Source organism: Stigmatopora nigra, chromosome 15 (genome assembly GCF_051989575.1).
Source record: "Stigmatopora nigra isolate UIUO_SnigA chromosome 15, RoL_Snig_1.1, whole genome shotgun sequence".
Taxonomy (NCBI): domain Eukaryota; kingdom Metazoa; phylum Chordata; class Actinopteri; order Syngnathiformes; family Syngnathidae; genus Stigmatopora; species Stigmatopora nigra.
The window spans coordinates 11,185,001-11,206,710 of NC_135522.1; the positions used below are offsets into that span (position 1 = coordinate 11,185,001).

The window sequence follows — 21,710 nt, forward strand, 5'->3', positions numbered from 1 at the left end:
AACTCTTGCTGCATTTGCTATTTAAAATGTCCAACTGGATCTGGTCTAAAGGGGAACTGGATTTAACATTGGCATTTTAGCATCACTAAATATAAGGAAAAACTCTGCCCACTGTTATAACAATAATTAACTCAATGTGGGTGCCTCTGATAGCACGAAACATACAATCAATTTTAATTGGGAGACTAAACAAACGTTCAAAATGGATTTGACGTCTATTGCTGTCAATGCCACTGAAACATGGTCATTCATGGCCAGCCGTTTCAGTTCAAATGGATTCGACGTCTATCTATGTCAATAGCAGAAAATAAGTTAAATAGACACAATAGTTCGAGTGATACTTGTTTGTGAAATAAGAAGCTGATAAAAATGGTTAAAACAAACTCTGGTTTTTAACCTTAGCTATTTTTGTAAATATTTCTTAAAAAGGCGTATTATATACTTTGAAGATATCAAAATTATAAAGTAGTCAACTTTTTTTCTCAATTTAAATGGTTAAAAATGTGTTTTGTTCTTAAATGTGTTGTTTTAAATGTAATTTAATATTTTTGAAATATTTGTATTATTATTTTTTTTATATTTTAGGATTTTCTTACTGGTAACTATTTTGTATTTTGATTTTCTATATATGCCGTTCAACTGGCTGGCAACCAAATCAGGATCTCCCCGGCCTATTGCCCATGTTTGGCTGTGATTGGCTACAGCATTCCTCTCCACACATGAAACACAACCCTTGTGAGGATAAGCAATTGGTTGGGAACCGGTTCATGGTGTACCCCATGTCCTGCATTAGTTAGCTGACAGAGGCTCCTTCACCCCCACAACCATTGTGAACATATGCAGTAGTGAAATTAATTCATTTATTTATTCATTTTCAACACCACTCGTTTTTCACAACAAACCGAGGCAAATCATCCGCTGCAAACAAATGAATGCATATTAGGTTTGTATTGATATTATTTTACGTGTTTCTGTATTCCTCCAAAGCCTTATGATTTTTTTAAATATAAATTGAGGCATCAAGAGGTTGTTTTGATGTTGATCGCAAAAAATGTTCGTCATTTAAATGAGTAATGTCGATCTGCAGTTTTGATATTTTAGAGAGAAACCTGAATTTAAGGGCCATGAATTCCTATTGAATGCCACACAAAATGATTTACTTTTTATATTTAGCTTTTCAAACACGACCATAGTTCCTGGATGCATTAATCTGCTTCATGCTTTTTTTCTAAAGACCAACTACTACTGATGTTATTTTTTTAAGTTAAAATAAAAGTACTAAAATAAAGTAAAACACCTTTTGAAGAAGGCAGCCCGGCACATTATAGAAATGCCACAGGACGCTTTATTCATTGACAACACTGTCATCTCGTGGAGTTGGGGAGGTGTTGCAGGATGAATTGAAGCTTAACTAAACTGATTGGCTGACTTTTGGTTTTCCCCTGAGAGGTTAACACAGCAAAACAGTCGATTCCATGATAGTGATGATATAGCACATTTTTTATAAGAAACTCATCCAAAGAGTTTTACTTTATATCAGTGGCGGGCCGTGAATTTTAAACCAACGCCTTCAGTGCTAAGTTTGAATCAATCCATCCCTTAAAAACTATTTTATCATAAAAATTTTTTTGAGGGATTTGGCGGGCCGTCTGGGCCTTCTAGGCCTTCTCTGGTGGCCTAAGAAATATCCGAATCATATATTATATTTTGTCCATCAATACTTATTAAATAATTCCAAATTGTCTATTAGCTTCCTTTCATTACTTTCCCCCTGGTTGCACTGCTTCCAGATGTATTTTCATATTGAAGCATTCAACCAATCACATTTCAGTCATTATTTGTTGCCAGGGTCAGAAATCTGCTCCAAGGCCTTCAAATCAGTTCGGCTCTGCTGCATTAAACAAGTGTCGATAATACGAGGCAAACATTTGCTCAGATTTTTCCCTGTATCTCAAATTTCTCATATGTTGGGACAGTTGTTTGTCAACGTATTACTGTCATTCTTTTTCAACACCATTTATTCTTGTCAAAGTCATGGGGTATTGGAGACTAAACCATCAAATTTTGGGCAAAAGGTAGACTATCCTGGACCAGGGTCAGCAAACCGGTCCTCGGGGGGCGTGGTGGTTGCAGATTTTTGTTGCAACCAATCGAGCGAAGACACTTTAACCAATGAAATTTCTACAGAAAACAAGAATCACCTGACTGCAATCCAATGATTGCACTTGTAGGACACCAGATTGATGAAAAGGTCTCCTCTTTATGGGCTGGAATGAAAACCTGCATGCACTGCAGCTCTTTGTTGAATAATTTGCCCAGCCCTGCCGTATACTGGTCGCCAAATCACAGGGCATACTAAAAAACCAAGACAACCATCTGCATTAATATTTACGCCAGCACAGACTGGGAATTGATCCCATGCTGCCGACACTAAAGAAAGGCAAAAGAACCACTGCACCATTGGATGGCTTCCAATGAAATTTGTTTTATGTTATAAAACAAAAATTCGCAATAACTACTCAACCAGTATTGCCCCCTAACAGACCCTGTTAATAGGATGATGAAAGCAATAAGCTACTTCATTATAATCAAAGGAGATAAATGTTTAATCCATTTGAACGGGAGGGCTGGAAACAAAGGAATAAATGACTAATTAATCTCCTTATGTGATTAGTGTAATTCCAAAATGTCATTGGCACTAAAATATGACCATAGGAAACGAATTAGTCAAAAAATAAACTAATCTAGCAATCATAAAAATGAACATTTTGAGATTAAGGTGTCAACACTAATGCAGTCAATGTCAATTCAACTTGGTCATTGGGAGGTTTGTTGGTTATGACAGATGAATTAGAAAAATAATTTGGTGCTCAATTTAACTAATTAGCTGAGTAATCTTATTTTGAGAATTAAAATAAAGGCAAATGTTTTCATTCAGTGCAAACCAGCCTACTTCAAATGGATTGCACATCTACTTTTGATAAACCTTTTTCAACTCACCAAAAAAATGTAACAGTGATAGTTTATGTGAATATGTAATGTATATTATTTTGCTTTTGGATTTAATTCAACCAAAAGTATAAATAAAAAAAATATGGACATCCCCAATTTTCTTTTACATGTGCAAGTACAACGGTGTGGGGGGGGGGGGGGGGGGGGGCGGGGGGGGGGGGGTCGGTGTTTAATTCAGAATCCTTTTCTACCACAAAACATTGGCTGCCATTGAAACCAATAGTCGTGTCGTCTGTTTGAATTGGAAAGGTAAGGCTTTATTTAATTTTTTAAAAAAGAAAACGTTATTCGAGTATAAATAGAAATCTGATGCATACAAATCATGTAGTTTTTAAAATTGCCTCACTGATACAAAAAGAGCATCAAAGAGAATAGGACATGCAAAACTGTAGTTATAGTAGTAAAATAAATACACCCCCAAAAATATTGAACCCATGCAGAACCTGACGTAGTTTGTTCAGGAGTATGGATGCAGTTGTTGAATGGGAATGTTCCGTAGGGAGTGACAAAAATAGCCCAGGGGCACTAAGTATGTAGGCTAGGACTAAAAACATTCCAAACACCACCCCCAAGGTTGTTGGACTTCCTGCAGCATACAGAGAATTGGCACATGTTGTAAGTTCTGGATCTTTCTTTTTGGATTATGTCTCTCACACTAGACATGCACCTACGACAAAATCCATGATCCATGATTGCTAAGTGGGAGAAGTTTCAATAAAGCAGTGTGTTCAAATATTTATTGAACTGACTGTATACAGTGATCCCTCGGTTATCGCGGTTAATGGGGCCCGGGACGACCCGCGATAAGTGAATTTCCGCGAACTAGGGATGCCCCTTCAAAAATGCTTAATTTGGATTTAATTATTAATATATTTTGTTATTTCTCCCCCCTGTATACACCATATAAAATACGGGTAGAGAGAGTGAAATTAATGTTATAACAAAAAAAACGTGTAAAATATGTTGTCTCAATGTAATATTTGTATTTATTTCTTTTAAAAAAAAACGCGAAGCTCCGAATCTGCGGTGGCTGAACCGCAAAGTAGCGAGGGACCACTGTACACTAATGAAGTTTTCTTGTGAAATGTAGTGGGTGTGGCTTATCGTCAGGTGTGCTTTGAGTTCCAACAAACACTTACTATGTGCTACTAAAGGCTGAAGGCTGGTTACTACTAGCTATTGCAAAACCTACCGGGGCCCTGTACTGGCCGAATCCTAACCTACAAAAAGCTCTCACCTGGCTAACTCTTCCTAATTCAACAATTAATTTATCAATCCAAATAAAAACACAATAATAATCGGTCTGTAGAAGTACATAAGAGCTTGATTATAAAAATAAAATATTTCAACTGTATATACTCAAAATGTACAGCAATATTTAATAAGAGAGCAGCTTTGCTGAAATGTCACATATTTAATAGTAATCCTTTCAGTTATAAATACATTCAGCAAAATTCACAAGTGAACATGTGCACTACATTCACATCCAAAATGGGTTCACTTTATAAATATAAAAGTTTTATAACTATATTATATCCACCATTGACGGTGACAAGTAACAAACTCATTTCAATTGACAAAATGAGGTTATTCTGGAAACTATTTGCCTGGTTAACTCAAATTTATGGATTAAATTTAAAAATCTTTAATCAATTGATGAATCTATCATACTCAGCCAATTATGATGTTTAATTGCCAGAGTTAAAATGCAGATTAACTTTAAAATGAGATTATTCTGATTTTTTGGGGGTTCAATTGATAAATTTTTCATTAATTTAGCACTGATTCATTCCCAGCAAGATTTTTTTTACTCCAACATGGGTGTGGGAATTATATCATCCACAAAGTGAGATTAATCCATATATTAGTCACCAGATAATATATAAACTCCATTGATTAAGTGTATAAAACGATGTGAGTCATTCGCTGACAGCCCTTCCAGTTTAAATAGATTGGAAGTCTTATGACTCATTTCAATTGAAAGAAAAAAGATGAAAAGACACACATGATTGGACATCTATGATAATGAATGGCACTAAGATTTCAATGAAGCATCTGACCTCGAGGCAGACCTGCAGTATTTTCCCCAACTACACCAGGCACAGAGATAGAGGCTACAGAAAAACTGTGTGGGTAACAAATAGCACCGTGACGGGACAAAAAGGCTCAGTGATCGACTATGTTGACAAACCAAGCACAACTAACTAGTAAAGATAAGTAGTGCACCTCTTGTGTTTAAAACTGCAGAGGAGGGGAAGCCATGGATGGCACATATGCAGGTTTAAAAGTGGATCCCTTTAAAAATCCGTTGAAAATTCATTCATCGTTCATTTTCCATAACGCTTAAGGGTTGTAGGCAGTTGAAAATTGAACAATTTATAATTATTTTGAAGTACATGCTCCATTCACATTAATGGTATACAGTAATCCCTCGAATATCGCGGTTAATGTGGAAACAAACATGGCCACAATAATAGAAAAAAAACGCAGAGTAAGATCACATCTATAAAAGAAAATAATACGAACAATAACGGTATTTTTTTTCTTCAGCACTGAGTCCTACGACCAAGAGTGGCTTCTGGTTACGAGTTTCGGCATTGATTTTCACATTTGTATGAACTTAAAAATGAAATAAAATTTGGAACCGCAAAATGGCGAGGGATTACTGTATATTATAACAGCATTGATATACATTCATACAAACATACACACATTCACCTGGTATCAGCAAACATTTATAATTATATTCAATTATCGTTAGTGCGTTTTAACATTCTAAGGCCATCTTAGTTTTTCTTCTCCGCACCTTGTCGTCCAGTGAATCAGAGTATGACACGTAAACCCACAAGCTTGAGTCTTTAAAATCATCTGATGAAGAGACAAAGCTGGAGGAAGGCGTGACTTTGAGGCCAGTGTGAGTCAGCCGACTGTCGGCTCAATTTGGGAGCGGGTGAGTCGTCTGATCACGACAGTTTGGTCATAGGGAACTGCAAGTCCCAGCCATCGTGGGCCACGTTGGCGTTGGGGCCCCCTAGTTTAGGATTTTTCAGGCTGTAGCGGCGCATCTTGGTGTTTTTGTAGTAGATGGAGTAGATGAAGACAAAAATAGCTGAGATGACCACCACTGTAGTCGCCACAAATCCGGCGATGAGGGGTAGGTAGTCCTCTGCAATGATGACAACAAAACAGAGCCAATATTATCAGCACGGTGGTGTTGGGACTTTGTCTTAAACATACAACCTGTATTTCATTGAAACATGGATGTCCAAAATGAGGAAGTTTTTAATTTTTTTTTAGGAATTAACCATTATTTCTGAAGTTAATGCTATAACAAATTCACAGAGCGGGGACAGGCGGGTAAAAAGACTGGGAAAGTTGAGGAATACTCATCAAAAAAACTGTTTCAAACATCGCAAAACTGGACAGAGAAATTGCACGAGGAAGTTTCAGAACAGTTTAATTCATTGGCTGCCAGTGACACCAATATAAGTCCAACCCATTTCAAATGGATCTGTTGTCTACTAGTGATAAACGTAGCAGGAAGATGAAAAGAGTCAGTCACATGATTGGATGTGTATCATGGTAAAGAGCTACTAATGAGTAAAGACCAATGTTGCTAAACCTGCAAACAATTCAGGGATTTCACAAGCCATGGATCATAATGACATCACAAGTTAATTAGGAGAAAACTCAAGTCCAAAAACCAACATTGATAGCCCATGTGGTGCATGTGATATAACAATGTGGCTACATTGAAAATTAGTTTGGTTGCTGGCCTTACTGCAATCCAGGTCCATTGAAAAGAATTTGGCTACCACCACATCTTAAACTTCTGGTAAGAAATTTGTAATTTCTGTCATTAAAAGCATCAGGTTCTCACCAAGATATACATATTTCTTTTTTCAAATTGAATAATTTGATATTTTGCATTTACAAAGACAGGCATATTAAATTCTATATGGTATTGACCCTAATAATGTGCTTTTGATTTATACAGTATCTTAGACAAACCACATTCAATGATTTCTCTTAAGATTTTGCCCTCAAAGTAACACATTTGTACTCCCTCTTAAAACCATAAATATGGAGGTGAAAATTGTGAATTAGTGCAAAGCTTATGGGCGAGAAATTGTAAAATTCAATAATTTTAAGGCAATTTTAAGCGTGCGGCTTATATGCGAGTAAATACAGTAAATATCTTGTTTTGTAGTGTATTCAAGTAAATATATAGTAGTTTTAACATGATTTGCACATTATTGTATTCTGTAATTATTCATGTTCAACACGCCGTGCCAATGTAATTAGAATTGTACCTTTTGGCACAACTTCAACCTCGTGGACAACTGAAGCCACGCGATTGACAGCCGTGCAGATGTAGCGGCCCGCCTGCAAAACTGTGATGTTGCCTCCCGACTCCCAAGCGGTCTTTTGGGCGAGGTTCGACCAATAAATGATGGGTGGGGGCTGACCATCGGCTTCACACACAAGCTCCTCAGGGTAACCTCGGAACAATGGGATGACTTTTGGGAGCTTTGTGGTGTTGATGATCGGCTTATCTGTTTGAGGCAAGAGGGGATATAGTTTGAAATATACACAATTTTTCCCCCATACCCATTTATTGTATGATAGACAACCAAACACCCCGTTCCTTTGAAATTAAATATGTTTATCATTAGTGGACTTACAATCTTTTTGACAGACTTCCCACTTCAAATTTATTGTACGTTTAGCGTTATCTATGACAGCCAGTGAGTTAGTAGGTCTGGGCAATGCTTATAAATTTTAATTATGTCAGATTGTGATTAATCATATTCTAAATAACTATACATTTAAAAGCTAGTAATTACAATACTTTTACATTAAATGTACTGCTGCTACCTTATTAAAGAATTTTTAATTTATGTTAAGGGGTGGCCCAGCCTCATAGTTGGTACTCCGGTTTCTTCCCACATCCCAAAAAGATGTAGATGGAATGCTCTGATTTAATCCAAGGTAAGAGTGTGAGTCTCAATCGTCTCCCCATGCCCAGTGAATGGCTGGCGACCAATTCAGGGTGTCCCCCATGTGGTGCCCAAGTTGACTGAGATTATAGCTATAATATATGTATATATAGAGAGAGAAAATAATTAACTATGCTCATCAATGTGAGTTTTCTCTGCGTTAAGTTGCCCAGCCTTATTTAATAACAGTTTGGACTCTTTAATTTATTTAAACAAGAAATGCAATATAATGATGAAATAATTTCTGCAGTTCTTGATCTTTAATTGAGGGTGACAAAAATTTTATTCTTGTGAAATCAGGGCTGGCCTGTATGGTCTAAGTGGATAAAATATATAAAAATATAAAATATAAACATAGATAGATTTTGCCAGATTTTTAAAGCCCCTACTTAAATGCAACAAATTAATCGTCACCTAATAATGCAGAATAGAAGAAGGTTCATAAAAATAGATCTTGAAAAAAGCAGATAAATATTTATGTAAAAGTTGAAGAGCTCACAGTAGACGTCAAAGGTGACAGTACGTGACATGACAGTAGGGGCCTGCCGTGGTCCCGCCGGTCCCAGCTCCAAGATTGCCTCGCAACTTAAAGCTGCTTCATGATGCGATCGGTTGAAGTAGAAGCTGGCGATGGCAGTCACATTTACCGGAGTCTTGGTGGTGCCTGGGTCACATGACTTGTTGCTGTTATAAGGACAATCCATCAATCTCAATGGCTCTATAGCACATTTGGAGAGAAAAAATGAGTAAAATAATGATAATACAGCCATAATATCATGACCTGTTATAAGGAAAAAAAAGAGTTATATTAGAAGATTAATGTCCAGTGTAATGCGGAGTGGTGCTCCTTACAATGTGGTGCGCCTTATATATCGAAAAAAATAATAATAAAATGTGTCATTCATTGAGGGTGTGCCTTATATATCGAAAAAAATAATAATAAAATGTGTCATTCATTGGGGGTGCGCCTTATATATCGAAAAAAATAAAAATGTGTAATTCATTGAGGGTGCGCCTTATAGTCGTGAAAATATGGTATTTTAATTTATATTTAGATATTAATACCCTACAGTCTTGATATTCTCATAGCTGTAATATTTAATAATTATACACATTGATAATGGCACTTGTGTACCTACGCACAAAAACATGATTACGCACAAAAACATGATTTCCATCTCCTTCTGTGACAACTTTTTTGTCGAAAAAAAAAATATTAAAATGTGTCATTCATTGAGGGTGCGCCTTATATATGGGAAAATATGGTATTTTAATTTATATTTAGATATTAATACCCTACAGTCTTTTGATATTCTCATAGCTGTAATATTTAATAATTATACACTTTGATAATGGCACTTGTGTACTTACGCACAAAAACATGATTTCCATCTCCTTCTGTGACAACTTTTTTGTAGGCCTAAATTTTTCTGTGGATCTAATCTGTACATTGTAGGTAAAGAGAAGAAATTGGATTCCTTACCTCTATTTGACGGCTCAATGGTTTGATTTCCATGATACCAGCGCACAATAAGGCTTTGTGCGGGAGCCACGTTGATGATGTCACAATGCATCTTACATGGCTGGCCCTCCATAAAGGTCACATTGTTGACTGACCGTACGGTGACTGTGTCTGGCGTTTCTGGTCGTGGTCATTAATAGAAAGAATACCAAGAATAAAGTATTTTTGTGTAATTATCTATGCCTACATGTATAAAATATACGTACTGTAGAGTGTGAAGTTCAGAGGCTTCATGCAGTAATCTCCACCTGGCAAAAAAGCCATGCAGACTGGAGCAAGGTCCCAGTCCTTGTGAGTGTCAGGGGTCCATCGGACCTCGGTTGAGATCAAAAGAGAAGTGTCTTGCCAGGTTACGTGGGTATCTTCTGGCCGAGTGGTTGAACATGTGACATTCTGGGTTTCTCCCAAGTATTGGAGAACCAGTGTCTCTAGGTTCAACTTAATGGGGCAGTTGAGGGGCTTGCCTAGTGGAAAAAACAGAAAATAATGAGTCACAAAAACCTGCGTGATTAATGGCTTCCACTCATCGACGATAATGGATTTTCAATGATGTGTTGTCCAATCATCCTTCTGATATGAATCGAAATGAGTTCATCACTAGGAGACGTCATATCTATTTCAAGTGGGTTGGCAGCAAATGAACGTTATATTCATTTTCTGATTAATTTCATTTTAGGAATTATCTAATTCTAACATGTCAGTTGCACTAAAACATAATACAAATGAATGAGTTAATGATAGACTAATCTAGCAATTTTTTTGTTGATTAACGAATTCATCTGATCGATTCATTTGTGGACACTCATTCTGAGAATAATATGTACAATTCAATGTATATAATGGTCACTGGCAATTAAACATTGATGATTTGAAATGAATTCACTCCCAATTCAAATGAAATTTCTCTCATCTAATTTTATGAATCATTTTATCCTCACTAAGATCGCAGGGGGTGCTGGAGCCTATCCCAGCAGACTTGAGTCAGGCTAGAGGCGGGGGACACCCTGAAATGGTGGGCAGCCAATCGCAGGGCACAGGAGACGGACAACCATTCACGCTCACACTCATACCAAGGGGAAATTTAGAGTGTCCAATCAGCCTGGCATACATGTTTTTGGAAAGTGGAAGGAAACCAGAGTACCCAGAGAAGACCTACACAGGGGAGAACATGCAAACTCCACACGGGTGGATCGACCTGGGTATGAACCCAAGACCTCACTGTGAGGCTAATGCGCTAACTCAAACAAGAATTAAATTAGTTTATCCTTTGCAGATAACCAATCATTTTTTTAACTATCACTTAAAATGAATTGAAAACACATTTAACGGTAGGCAACGAGTGAAAAAAATAAAATGTGTTCTTCCTCTGGCTTGGATGCACCCTCCCACCAAATACTTTATCAAAGGTGCAATCCCTTTAAAATGGGAGGTTGTCATTTGTTGCCAATGCTGGCCCTGTACATGGATTGGACGCTTCCCCTGTCAATTTGTTTATTTCCATCACATGTGAATCTCAGTCAATGGCAGCGACTAAGTTAATTTTTGGGTTGACCTTCCATGTATTTAGCTCTGGTTTGAGGGAGCCTGAAAAACAAACTGTTTGTCAATGTTCAACAGGAAAGGAAATTACTCAGGAAGGAAAGACCCCTCCCAGAGGAGAGTCAGATGCCCGAGTCTTTGTGCAAGACGTAAACGCAACATCCACCATCTCAGCCCACATTCCTCAATTCACCAACACATTACTTCTTGCGATATTGAGCGGTATTAATAAAACAATACAGTTCAAATGTTCAAAAATAATGTTCGCCAACAACACGCCCACTTGCTATTCTGATCTCAGAAACGTTGGATATGCGTGTGGTGTTCCCCTAAATTAATACGCTGCACACCAAACAAGCCCGCGATTATTTTTAGAGAATGGTTATATTGTATCATAGCATTCCGAATGTTTTACTCACGCGTCTGTGTTCCGTTAGAAAGTGACAGCTCTAAAGTCAGGAAAACTGACAAAAAACGAATCCACTTTAGACCGTCCATTTGCCTGATTTTTCCCCCTCGCCCCCGTCTTATTTTCCGTTCGGTAGCCAGAGCGCCACGGCCGAGTGGCGTATCTGCCCCGCGTGTACGTGTGTCAGCTTCACCCGGTCCACGACAACCAGCTGAGCTAAGGGCTAAAGCTACATGTTGGGTTGGAGAGGAAACAGGCGCTCCTGTTTTCTGGCTCTCTCTCCCTTTCCTTCCTCGAGTCGGAGTGCATGCGCAATTAAGTTGGACATCGAATGCTCTTCACTGACGGGAAACACTACTTGCACTTCATTAATAATTATCTACATCACCGAGCGCAATTACCGGTTGCCAGCTCGCTGATTATTTATTTATTTTGTTGTTTGGTAGTATTTTTGTCAATAATTCAATAAAACAATAATTCTGAATACTGTATTCTTATTAAAAATGTAAAAAAATATTATTAGTTTCATTTCCTCTTCTGAACTGCTTTATCCTCAGTAGGGTCGCGGGGGGTGCTGGAGCCTATGGCAGCTGACTTCAGGCCACAGGTGGCCTAGTGGCAATTCGGAGCAGCGGTCACCAACCGCCGTTCCACGAGCCACCTGGTGCCAGTCCATTAAGAGTAATAATTATGAACTTTTTAATAATCTCTGCCTCCTACTTGAAATGAGAAATGTTATAATAATAATAATATTAAATAATTGCTTTTGGGCTTGTGACCCACTCAACACAACTTTGCCTTAACTTGGATTCGAACTCTAAATCCCAGGACTGTGAGGCCGACGCACTAAGCCAGAGGTCGGAATCCTTTTCGACGAATAGGGCTATAAACAATTCATATTTTCAAATATAATTCCTTGAGAGTCATACTAAGAATTTCAAAGTAAAAATTCATCAAAATGTGGGCATATATTAATCATTTCACCACAAAAAACTGTCTGAATTTTTTTTGAGAACATTTTGAGCTGTTGCTAATCAATGAGTATCAATGAGGGTATGCATGCAGAAGAGTCTAATGAAGAAAATGTATGATTAAAAAGGCGCTAGAGATCATGTCGGCGCCACAGTTCCAACGTGACGCTCCCGTTGGTGCGTTCGGGTCTTAGGTCTTACACCAGCGATACCCATATTTTACCACATAGGTTAGCGGAGATCCATATACACCAAATCAAAAGAGCCACATATGGCCCCCGAGCCATATGTTCCCTACCCCTGCACTAAGCACTCATCCGCCTGGTTGCCCCATCTACTCATGTTTAACCCGTTTATAATAGCAAGCCAACATCTAATGTACTAACTTATTGCTACTGCCCAATATGATATCATTCAATCCTTTCCATTCCATTTATCCTCACCAGGGTCACCTGGGGTGCTGGCCCATCCCAGCCAACTATGGTTACGAAGCGCGGGACAAATTGGATTGGTGGCCAGCCAATCACAAGGAGACCGACAACCATTCGTACAGATTAATACTTAGGACCAATTTAGAGTGTTTAACCAGCCTACCAAGTATGTTTTGGCGATGTGGGAGAAAACCCACAAAAGCCAAGGGAGAACATATAAACTCCACACAGGAAGGTCTGAACCTGGAATTGAACCCCGAATATGTAATGATAACTACTATTGAAATGGGCATACCGGTATCAATATTGTATAGTAATGGGCCGGCCTGTCAGGTCAGCCAGCACTGAGCTGGGATTGGCGCCAGCACCCACCTCGACCCTCATGAGGATAAACGGTTCAGAAAATGAATGAATGAATACAGCCAGCCTGGTGCAGTGTAAACAGTCGATCCGAACATGAAATCATACATCTTTTTCCACATAACAGCCTTCCGTAGCCACAAGCGTTTTGGGGGATGTTGTTTGGTTAACATGGAAGTCTATGGTTAGCACCACGTCAGCTAAACTAAGTCAGGGTTCAACGTGGAGCAGTGAGGGGACGTTATATCTATTTGATATGTGGGGAGACGCCAATATAAAAACTATGTTATACAGTTCTGAAACGTTTGTTTTGCATTCATTATAATTGTAATATGAAAAGGTACCACATATAGTTGTGGTCAAAAGTTTTCATACCAACGTGGAGCAGTGAGGGGACGTTATATCTATTTGATATGTGGGGAGACGCCAATATAAAAACGATGTTATACAGTTCTGAAATGTTTGTTTTGCATTCATTATAATTGTAATATGAAAAGGTACCACATATAGTTGTGGTCAAAAGTTTTCATACACTTGAGAACATAATGTCATGGCTGTCTCGAGTTTCCAGTTATTTCTGCAACTCTGATTTTTCTGCTGATCCCGCAGATTTGATCATTTTTTCTGTTAACCCATAATAAAGTCGTAAAAGAACCAAACTTCATGAATGTTTTTTTAGTGACAAAGAAGTATCTGTTCCAATCACTCTATCAGAGAAAAATCAGAGTTGTAGAAATAACTGGAACTCAAGAGAGCCATGACAATATGTTCTTCACAAGTGCATGTAAACTTTTGACCACAACTGTAAATCCACATAGGGTCCATTGCATTTTGGTCCCAACCAAAGAAAGTGAAGTATCTCTACTTTTTTGGTGTCAGTTGTCCCTATTCCTAAAACAGGTGTTATTTTTGTTACCACAGAGGTATTCGTCGCTCCCATCACCACAGTCCATGTTTCCGTCACATCTCAGAGAGGACAAAATGCAGGTGCCACTTCCACACTGAAACCAGCTGGGCTCGCACTCTATGCCAGACAAAACATGAAAAGTGTTACAATTTACACAAGAGTAATTTTCAATTTCATTGTTTCCCCATTGAGGGCGGGCTGCCGGCTGAATGGTTAGTAGTGCGTCGGCCTCACAGGGTGGAGGGGAGAGGGGGGGGGGGATCTGGGTTCCAACCCAGGTTGGTCCACCTGTGTGGAGTTTGCATGTCCTGTACGCCGGTTTCCTCCCACATTCTCTAAGACGTGCATGGTAGGCTGATTGGACAGTATAAATTGCCCCGAGCTGAGTGTGAGCTGGCCACCGATTCAGGGTGTCCCCCGCCTCGTGCCCGATTTAAGCTGGGATAGACTCCAGCAACCCCTGCGACCCTTGTGGGGATAAGCGGTCAGGAAAACTAATGTCTTTGTTAAATGTAAATTCATGTCATAAAAAGAGCCAGCTGATGGTGTAGTGGTTCACTGGCCTGACCCCATAGCCCTTATGCGTGGTACAGAAAATGAATAATGAATGAAGTCATAAAACCATGCATTGGCAGAAATAGACATCCAATCCATTTGGATTCCAAATTTGACTAGACATCTGCAGAATCAGTCTGGATTTGTGCTGAACACATAAATAGAGTTAGTAGGAGTGTATGACCCTCACCTATTAGACTCATTGTGACTTCCTTTGATACACTTCCTTTGTCGTTTCTGGCTAAGCAGGTATAGACACCCATGTGTTTTAAAGTCACATCTTGGATCTGCAGACGAGAAACTCCGTCTTCGTTGACATACTCGACGTTAGTCCATGTGGGTACTTCCCAGGAGTATTCAGGCCTTGGGTTTCCTCTGGTGGAGCACTTGAGAAATACTTCTGAGCCAAGCTGAACTTTGATGTTCTCCAGCTCTTCTATATTTGACGGTGGATCTGAACAAAACCATATTTGATTAACTCATACTCATAACTCATTACTCTGTTAAATCTAGTTTCTAAATCTAGTATTACTGAATTAATCATTAAAAGAAAAATGTTATGTTGCGGTGTGAGAGTATGTTTTGCAGCACAGCAAACATGACTCACAGGCATAAACAGTGTTATTTGTTCCACTTTCTCACCTTACTGAAAGATTCACTGTCTTAAAATGCTTTCCACTATTGTGGAAAAGAAGCCACCTATACCGGCTCAACACTAACCGTGTGCCCGTGGCTACTATCTAGATTTGACCCCAATAAACACGGGGCCCCCGTGGAGTGCATTTGAAGAGCAGTTTGAGCAACATTGTTGTGTTGTTCAAATTAATACATGCAAAAATCTTGGATATATTTGTGAATCTTGAAAACAGTTGTGTGAATCATTGATGTATTTGTGTGAATACTTTTGATACAAATCCTTCTCCATAGCTGGAATTCTATAGTACAAGCTCAGGCAAACTGCAAGCAGCAGTCAGGGGAATTTGGTTTGAGCTCCACAGAGGAAGTTTTTGCCCTTTTCTTGGCTTAAAGGGCGCAAAAACAAGCAACAAAGCACGGAACCAGCACGCTCCTTGTTTTAGTTCGAAGGGGGGTTGTATGGACAAATCAAATCTTATTGTCATGCCATCTAACAATACGGTGTTCCCTCGCTTATCGCGGTTAATGGGGACCGGGACCCCCCGCAATAGCTGCATTTCCGCAAAGTAACCGTGCCCCTTCAAAAATGCTTAAAGAAACATATAACATGTGCACAAAAGCACCACCAAGCAAAAACATCATAGTAGTCCGGATGGAGGATCTTCTGCAGTTTTTTTGCACGTAAGAAACATCGGTATTGGGAGTTGTGAACATTGTTTTTTTGGGCGGTGAAGATGCGCCTGTAAACAGCCATGATGTCATCAATGCGATTCCTGAACTCTCACCATGTTATTGACCATTTCTTTGGCCTTTTTTTGATGCAATTACTAATTCTTATCGAATATTTTGTTTCCACCTCTTGTAAAATGATGTAATTTATAATTTTAACTTAATATCTTTAATTTTTTTCCCTGAAAAAAATCCGCGAAGCTCTGAGTCCGCGATAGCTGAAGCGCGAAGTAGCGAGGGAACACTGTATTTACCTTGGTGATCAACTGATAGATCCCAATGGACGTTTTGGGCAATGAAATACTTAATTAATTGATTGATCATTTGTAGATGTCAAATGTCTTTGCTTCTAATTGGATGTCTAGTAGTGATAAACTAAATTCCAATTCCGAGTCAATGATTACTGAAGACTTTATGTGGACTCACATATAACATCTAGGTCCACCGTAGCGTTCACCATATTGGAAAATGAAGTGGCAACAACGACATAGTGCCCGGCGTCACGCCTGGTTAGGGTCTCCGGTAACTCCACCTCATATCCGTCTTTGTACCATGTGATCAAAGTTTCAGAAAGCGCGTTCTTCACAGAACAGGAGAGGTTATGAGGTTCATTTTCTATTGCAGTGTAAGTACTTGGACATGTCATTTCAATGTCATCTGAAAGAAGAAGGAAGAACAAAATTAATCAAGTTGACAGGGACCTCCAAGTTTTAGCATCTTTTTTGGTACCAACTCTTAAAACGATCCTCCCAACAGATGGTATTTAATAAATTTAATTTTGCACTGACATTTAAGAGTTTATTTGGTCAGCCACCCACCGCTCCGGAGCTGCATGCGACTCTTTAGCACTACCCTAGTGACTCCCTGGAGCTTTTTAAAAATGTTTTTTTATTGAAAATGGAAAAAGATGTGGGAGCGAAATATAATTTCTGTTTGAATACGATTTCTTAGGTGGACAATCCTGACACAAACATTCTTAATGTTTTCCAATGCTGTAATACATAAAATTTCAACATTTCTGTCATTGAAGGTTTGCGTTATAGCCTGGGTCATAGCCTGCGTGAGATGGTGGCTGTTGTAAACAAACCAACGGTTGCGTGATGAGCCATATGAAAATGGTTCTTTTAACATTCTTTCAATGTCACTTTGAAAACTAGCTCAAAAAAGCTAGCAAAGGCTGGGTGAGCTTATTCTGCATTCATTATTTCAGAATGGCAGTGATCATTCACTGCCAAGTTTAGTTCTTTATTTAATGTTAGCTCTCACATCTCTCATCTCATTTTCTGAACCGCTTTATCCTCATTAGGGTATGCTGGGGCCTATCCCAGCTGACTTCGGGCCAGAGGCGGGGGACACCCTGAATTGGTAGCCAGGGCAAAAGGAGACGGACAACCATGCACACTCGCACCAATACCTAGGGGCAATTTAGAGCAGTGGTTTTCAAAGTGGGCGGTACCGCCCCCCGGGGGGTGGTGTGAACTTTCAGGGGGGCGCTGACGAATAAACAGGCGAATGGGGGGCGTTGAAATAGTGAAGGGGGCGATGGAGCAATTACAGTAAAATGTGACGTTGGTGTTTGTAGAAAGACCGGAAAAATTGATTGTCTGTAATAAAAAGTCGACAAAAAACAAGCTTTATTGAAACAAGAAACGTTGTCTGCTCGAGCGCTCACGAGCAGCGCGCATATACCGTATATCACTAATTGTCGCGAGTTTATCGTCGATGCAGGCGACTGGGGAAACCACCACCATCCAGTCAGCCGCAGAGGAGCACACAATAGCGCGCCGGCAACGCTTAACCACAGACGTATGCGCACAGCGACCGGCTTAATGCATCAGCTATCAATTTTTATGATTCGAGGTGAACTGCGCATTGGTCTATTAAAAGAAACGAAATTAGCGAATAATATCTGAGGCGTTCGTTGGAAAGGGGTAAAGAGGGGGGCGTTGGCATTTTGGCCCGGCGGTGAAGGGGGCGGTGGCCAAAAAAGTTTGAAAATCACTGATTTAGAGTGTCCAAGCAGCCTACCATGCATGTTTTTGAAATATGGGAGGAAACCAGAGTACTCAGTGGAAACCCACGTAGGCCTGGGGAGAACATGAAAACTCCACACAGATGGACATGACCTGGATTTGAACCCAAAACCCCAGAGCTGTGAGGCCAACACGCTAACCACTCACTCCACCAGGCCGCCCTCATTCAATGTTAATGGAATCAAAACAGTTAATATAGCTTTTATTCCATTAATATAACAGCGTTCATTCATTTTCTGAACCGCTTATCCTCACAAAGGAAGGAAACATTAGTACCCAGGGAAAACCCACACTTGCCCAGAGTGTAGATAAAAACTTGACACAGCTGGACCGGCGCGCTAACAACTCATCTGCTGGGGTGCCAATATAACAGCAGTATATTTAAAATAAAGGCAGTATAGTTAAAATAAAAGCAGTATATTTAAAATAAAAGGAGTATATTTAAAATAAAATCAGTATCTTTAAAATAAAAGTAGTGTATTTAAAATAAAAGCAGTATATTTAAAATAAAGGCAGTATATTTAAAATAAAAGCAGTGTATTTAAAATAAAAGCAGTATATTTAAAATAAAAGCAGTATATTTTAAATAAACGGAGTATATTTAAAATAAAAGCAGTGTATTTAAAATAAAAGCAGTATATTTAAAATAAAAGCAGTATATTTAAAATAAAAGTTGGCTACGACCTTAATCACGAATAAACTGGCAGTTAATAATTTTAATTACGCATTAATTTATTCTCTCCCATTGATTGCACTTAAAATGTGTGAACATCGCACCGTTGTAAATGATACAAATTCATACTTACATTGAACAAGCAAGGATAACTGGGGTGAAACGACGTTGAGTCGCGGCCCCACAGGTGTCAGGTCTAATACTGCCTCACATGTAAGATTAACGAACTTCCGCCCTTTTGAAGAGAACCCTTCAAAAAGAAAGGATGAAACAAGTGCAGTGGGATTTCCAGAGCTACTAAGCTCTCCTTTTTCTTGATGAATGATCTTTTCATCGTCATACCACCGGACGGTGACATATTTTGTTGGCGCTATTGGAATGATGTGACATTCCAGTGCAATGGACCCTGTTTCATTCACAACATCACTTTCAGTTCGGATGGAGATATTTTCCGGAAATGCTGGATGAGAGAGAGGAAAAGATCTGTCAGACAAAGTTACACTACCCTTCTATTGTTATGTTAAACACTCACTGTAAACAACCAGTTCTGGATATTTGAAGCACTGCTTTCTTCCGCTTTTGGGTACTGGGTTGAGGAAGCACGAGGGTGACATTTTCCATGATGTTAGGGATTTTAATTTCCAAGTCAAATGACGGGCCATCTTTACGCCTGTCCCTCCCTGTTGAGACTCCCAGCCTATGCCTCTGTACAGGGGGTCAGACGTGCTGCAGTTGATTGACACGGGGTCTCCGTATCGTACCACCGTTTTCGGGGGGTTAAACTCAATGGGGCAGCAGGCACCTATGTGATATGATATGTTTATTTTTTCACTTTATAGATATAGCATTTTGATTTGTGAATTGAATTTTCAAAAAAACTTTACTGAAATAAAACATTGACCATTCACAGTGACAGGCGTTTTATCCATTTGAATGAGTCCTCCCAGTTTAACCCATGTCCACTGATGATAAACTAGGGATAAACTCAATGAAATCAAAAATAAAACACTATCTTTCTACTCACTGGAAGCTATTGACAGTGATAGACCTATTAAAGATGTTTTTAAGATGAGCTGCATTTAAACCCAAGAACTTTGGAATATTGCAACTCACAAGCAAGTGAAAACGTGCATCTTAAATGTATTGTGGTATTGGTCCTAACTAAAATGGAAAACCAACTGACTTATACTGTATTGGCCCGAATATAAGACGATTCTGGCTATAGGATGACCCCCTAATTTTTAAGACTCAAGTGTGAAAAAAATACTTTTTGAACACCAAATTTAATTTTTATACAGAAAATAATTACAGTACATCTGAAAGAAATGATTATAACAATATATTCGAGAGAAAAAGTATGTTATTTTGCCACATTCAAATCATGCAAAAACTTTATATTATATATTAATATCTGAACATTTAAATATGTACGCTAAAGTGCAATCACATTTGTAACTAAACTGGTTCCTGAAATGTAAATTAACCAATATATTGTTCCAAAACAACAAAATTGCAATAACTGCATTAACCGTCTAGGTGTTCACAATCCCCTTTAACCTCCTTGGATAGGGGTGGGCATACTTTGCAAAAATGCATGCCTTGCAAGTCTGTGTTTTAGGAAGTTAAACATGTCTGGCGTCCTCTAGCGTTGTGAATGGGTATAACGTTTATACTCTGAGTTTAAGACAACCGGCACTATTGTAGCTTTATTTCAATGCAAAAAACACTCTCTTATACTCGGGCCAATACGGTATAGGTGTAGAAAACAGTGACCACCCTGGGCTTCGGGTCATGACATCAACAGGTAATGTTTGAAACCCACCTAAAATAAAAACTTGAAAAATCAGACAAAAAGCATATAACTCAGATTCAGCACTCACTTGCACCAATGTTTTCATCACTGATTTTCAAAAATTTTGATGAGAGGAAAATCATCAAAATCAAAATGACATTACATCATCTTTAAATGATTAACTACAATTGTAAATTCATAAAATCTTCATATAGACCAAATACATTGATATTTAAAAGAATAAAAACAGATATACACTCTGGTTATGGCCCTCATTAGTTTTGCAAATTTCATAGAATTTAACTAATTTCCCGCTATTAACTTAATTAATTAAGAATACACCATTTTTTTAAACTGGGTTTAGAATTGAGGACTGCCTGTGGAGGCTCATCTTTCAGGGCTATTGACAGCAGTAGACGTCTAATCTATTTAAACTGGGAGGAGCGAATGAACATTCCCAGAAAAAATATTTTGAATGTCAAGAGCCATCAACAACAGTCAATGAGTTCAATTAATTTTAATAGTACTAAAGTGACTTCAAGTTCAAGTGGCACATCTTCTATTCCTAAACCTACTTGCAAAGAAGAAATAGTAAAGATATTGTAATAACTAAAAAAATGGAGACATCCATACCTATGGTGCTGAGTAAAAGCCCCACCAAGAGGCGCATAAATATCCTCCGCTCGTCCATTTTCGCACAAGAATAAAAAGGTCCTCTGCGTGATCCCCTTGCCTTCTTTCCTGCCTTGCACAAATGTCAAGTATAACTGAAGGAACGGGAGAAAGAGTGAGAGAGATGGAGGTGTGTTCTTTTGATTGTGTGTGTGTGCATGTGTCTGTGTCTGTGTGTTTAAGTGAGAGCGAGAGATTCCTCTCTCAAATGACAGAGTACAGTTGTGCGATTTAGGCTTGCAACCTTTTTATGTAGAGTTTGCATGTTTTCCCAGTGCCTGTGTGGGTACTCCGGTTTTCTCCCACATCCCAAAAACATGTATTCACGCTCACACTCATACCTATGGGGAATATAGTGTTCAACCACCCTACCATGGATGTTTTTGGGATGTGGGAGGAAACCTGACTACCTTGAGAAAACCCACACAGGAAAACAAGGAAGGTTGTACCCTCAATCTCAGAACATTGA

At 38.8% G+C, this 21,710-nt stretch overlaps 1 protein-coding gene across 1 annotated transcript; it reads right to left on the reverse strand.

Annotated features, from left to right (window-relative positions):
• Positions 1 to 4,406: 4,406 nt before the first annotated feature.
• Positions 4,407 to 21,302, reverse strand: icam3 (intercellular adhesion molecule 3). The gene is made up of 11 exons (XM_077735096.1): positions 21,203 to 21,302; positions 19,310 to 19,579; positions 18,911 to 19,237; positions 16,498 to 16,728; positions 14,897 to 15,160; positions 14,161 to 14,268; positions 9,741 to 9,998; positions 9,496 to 9,654; positions 8,512 to 8,730; positions 7,326 to 7,568; positions 4,407 to 6,178 (listed from the first exon to the last, which is right to left on the reverse strand). Exons 1-11 carry the CDS (start codon positions 21,258 to 21,260, stop codon positions 5,976 to 5,978), a joined length of 2,340 nt encoding a protein of 779 aa, XP_077591222.1. The 5' UTR covers positions 21,261 to 21,302; the 3' UTR covers positions 4,407 to 5,975.
• Positions 21,303 to 21,710: the final 408 nt, after the last annotated feature.

Coding starts and splice junctions, on each gene's coding strand:
- icam3 (XM_077735096.1), bottom strand. CDS start 21,260: ATGGACGAGCGGAGGATATTTATGCGCCTCTTGGTGGGGCTTTTACTC. Junction 19,580..21,202: donor GCTTTTACTCAGCACCATAG/GTATGGATGTCT, acceptor CATATCACATAG/GTGCCTGCTGCCCCATTGAG. Junction 8,731..9,495: donor CATTGAGCCGTCAAATAGAG/GTAAGGAATCCA, acceptor AATGTGCTATAG/AGCCATTGAGATTGATGGAT.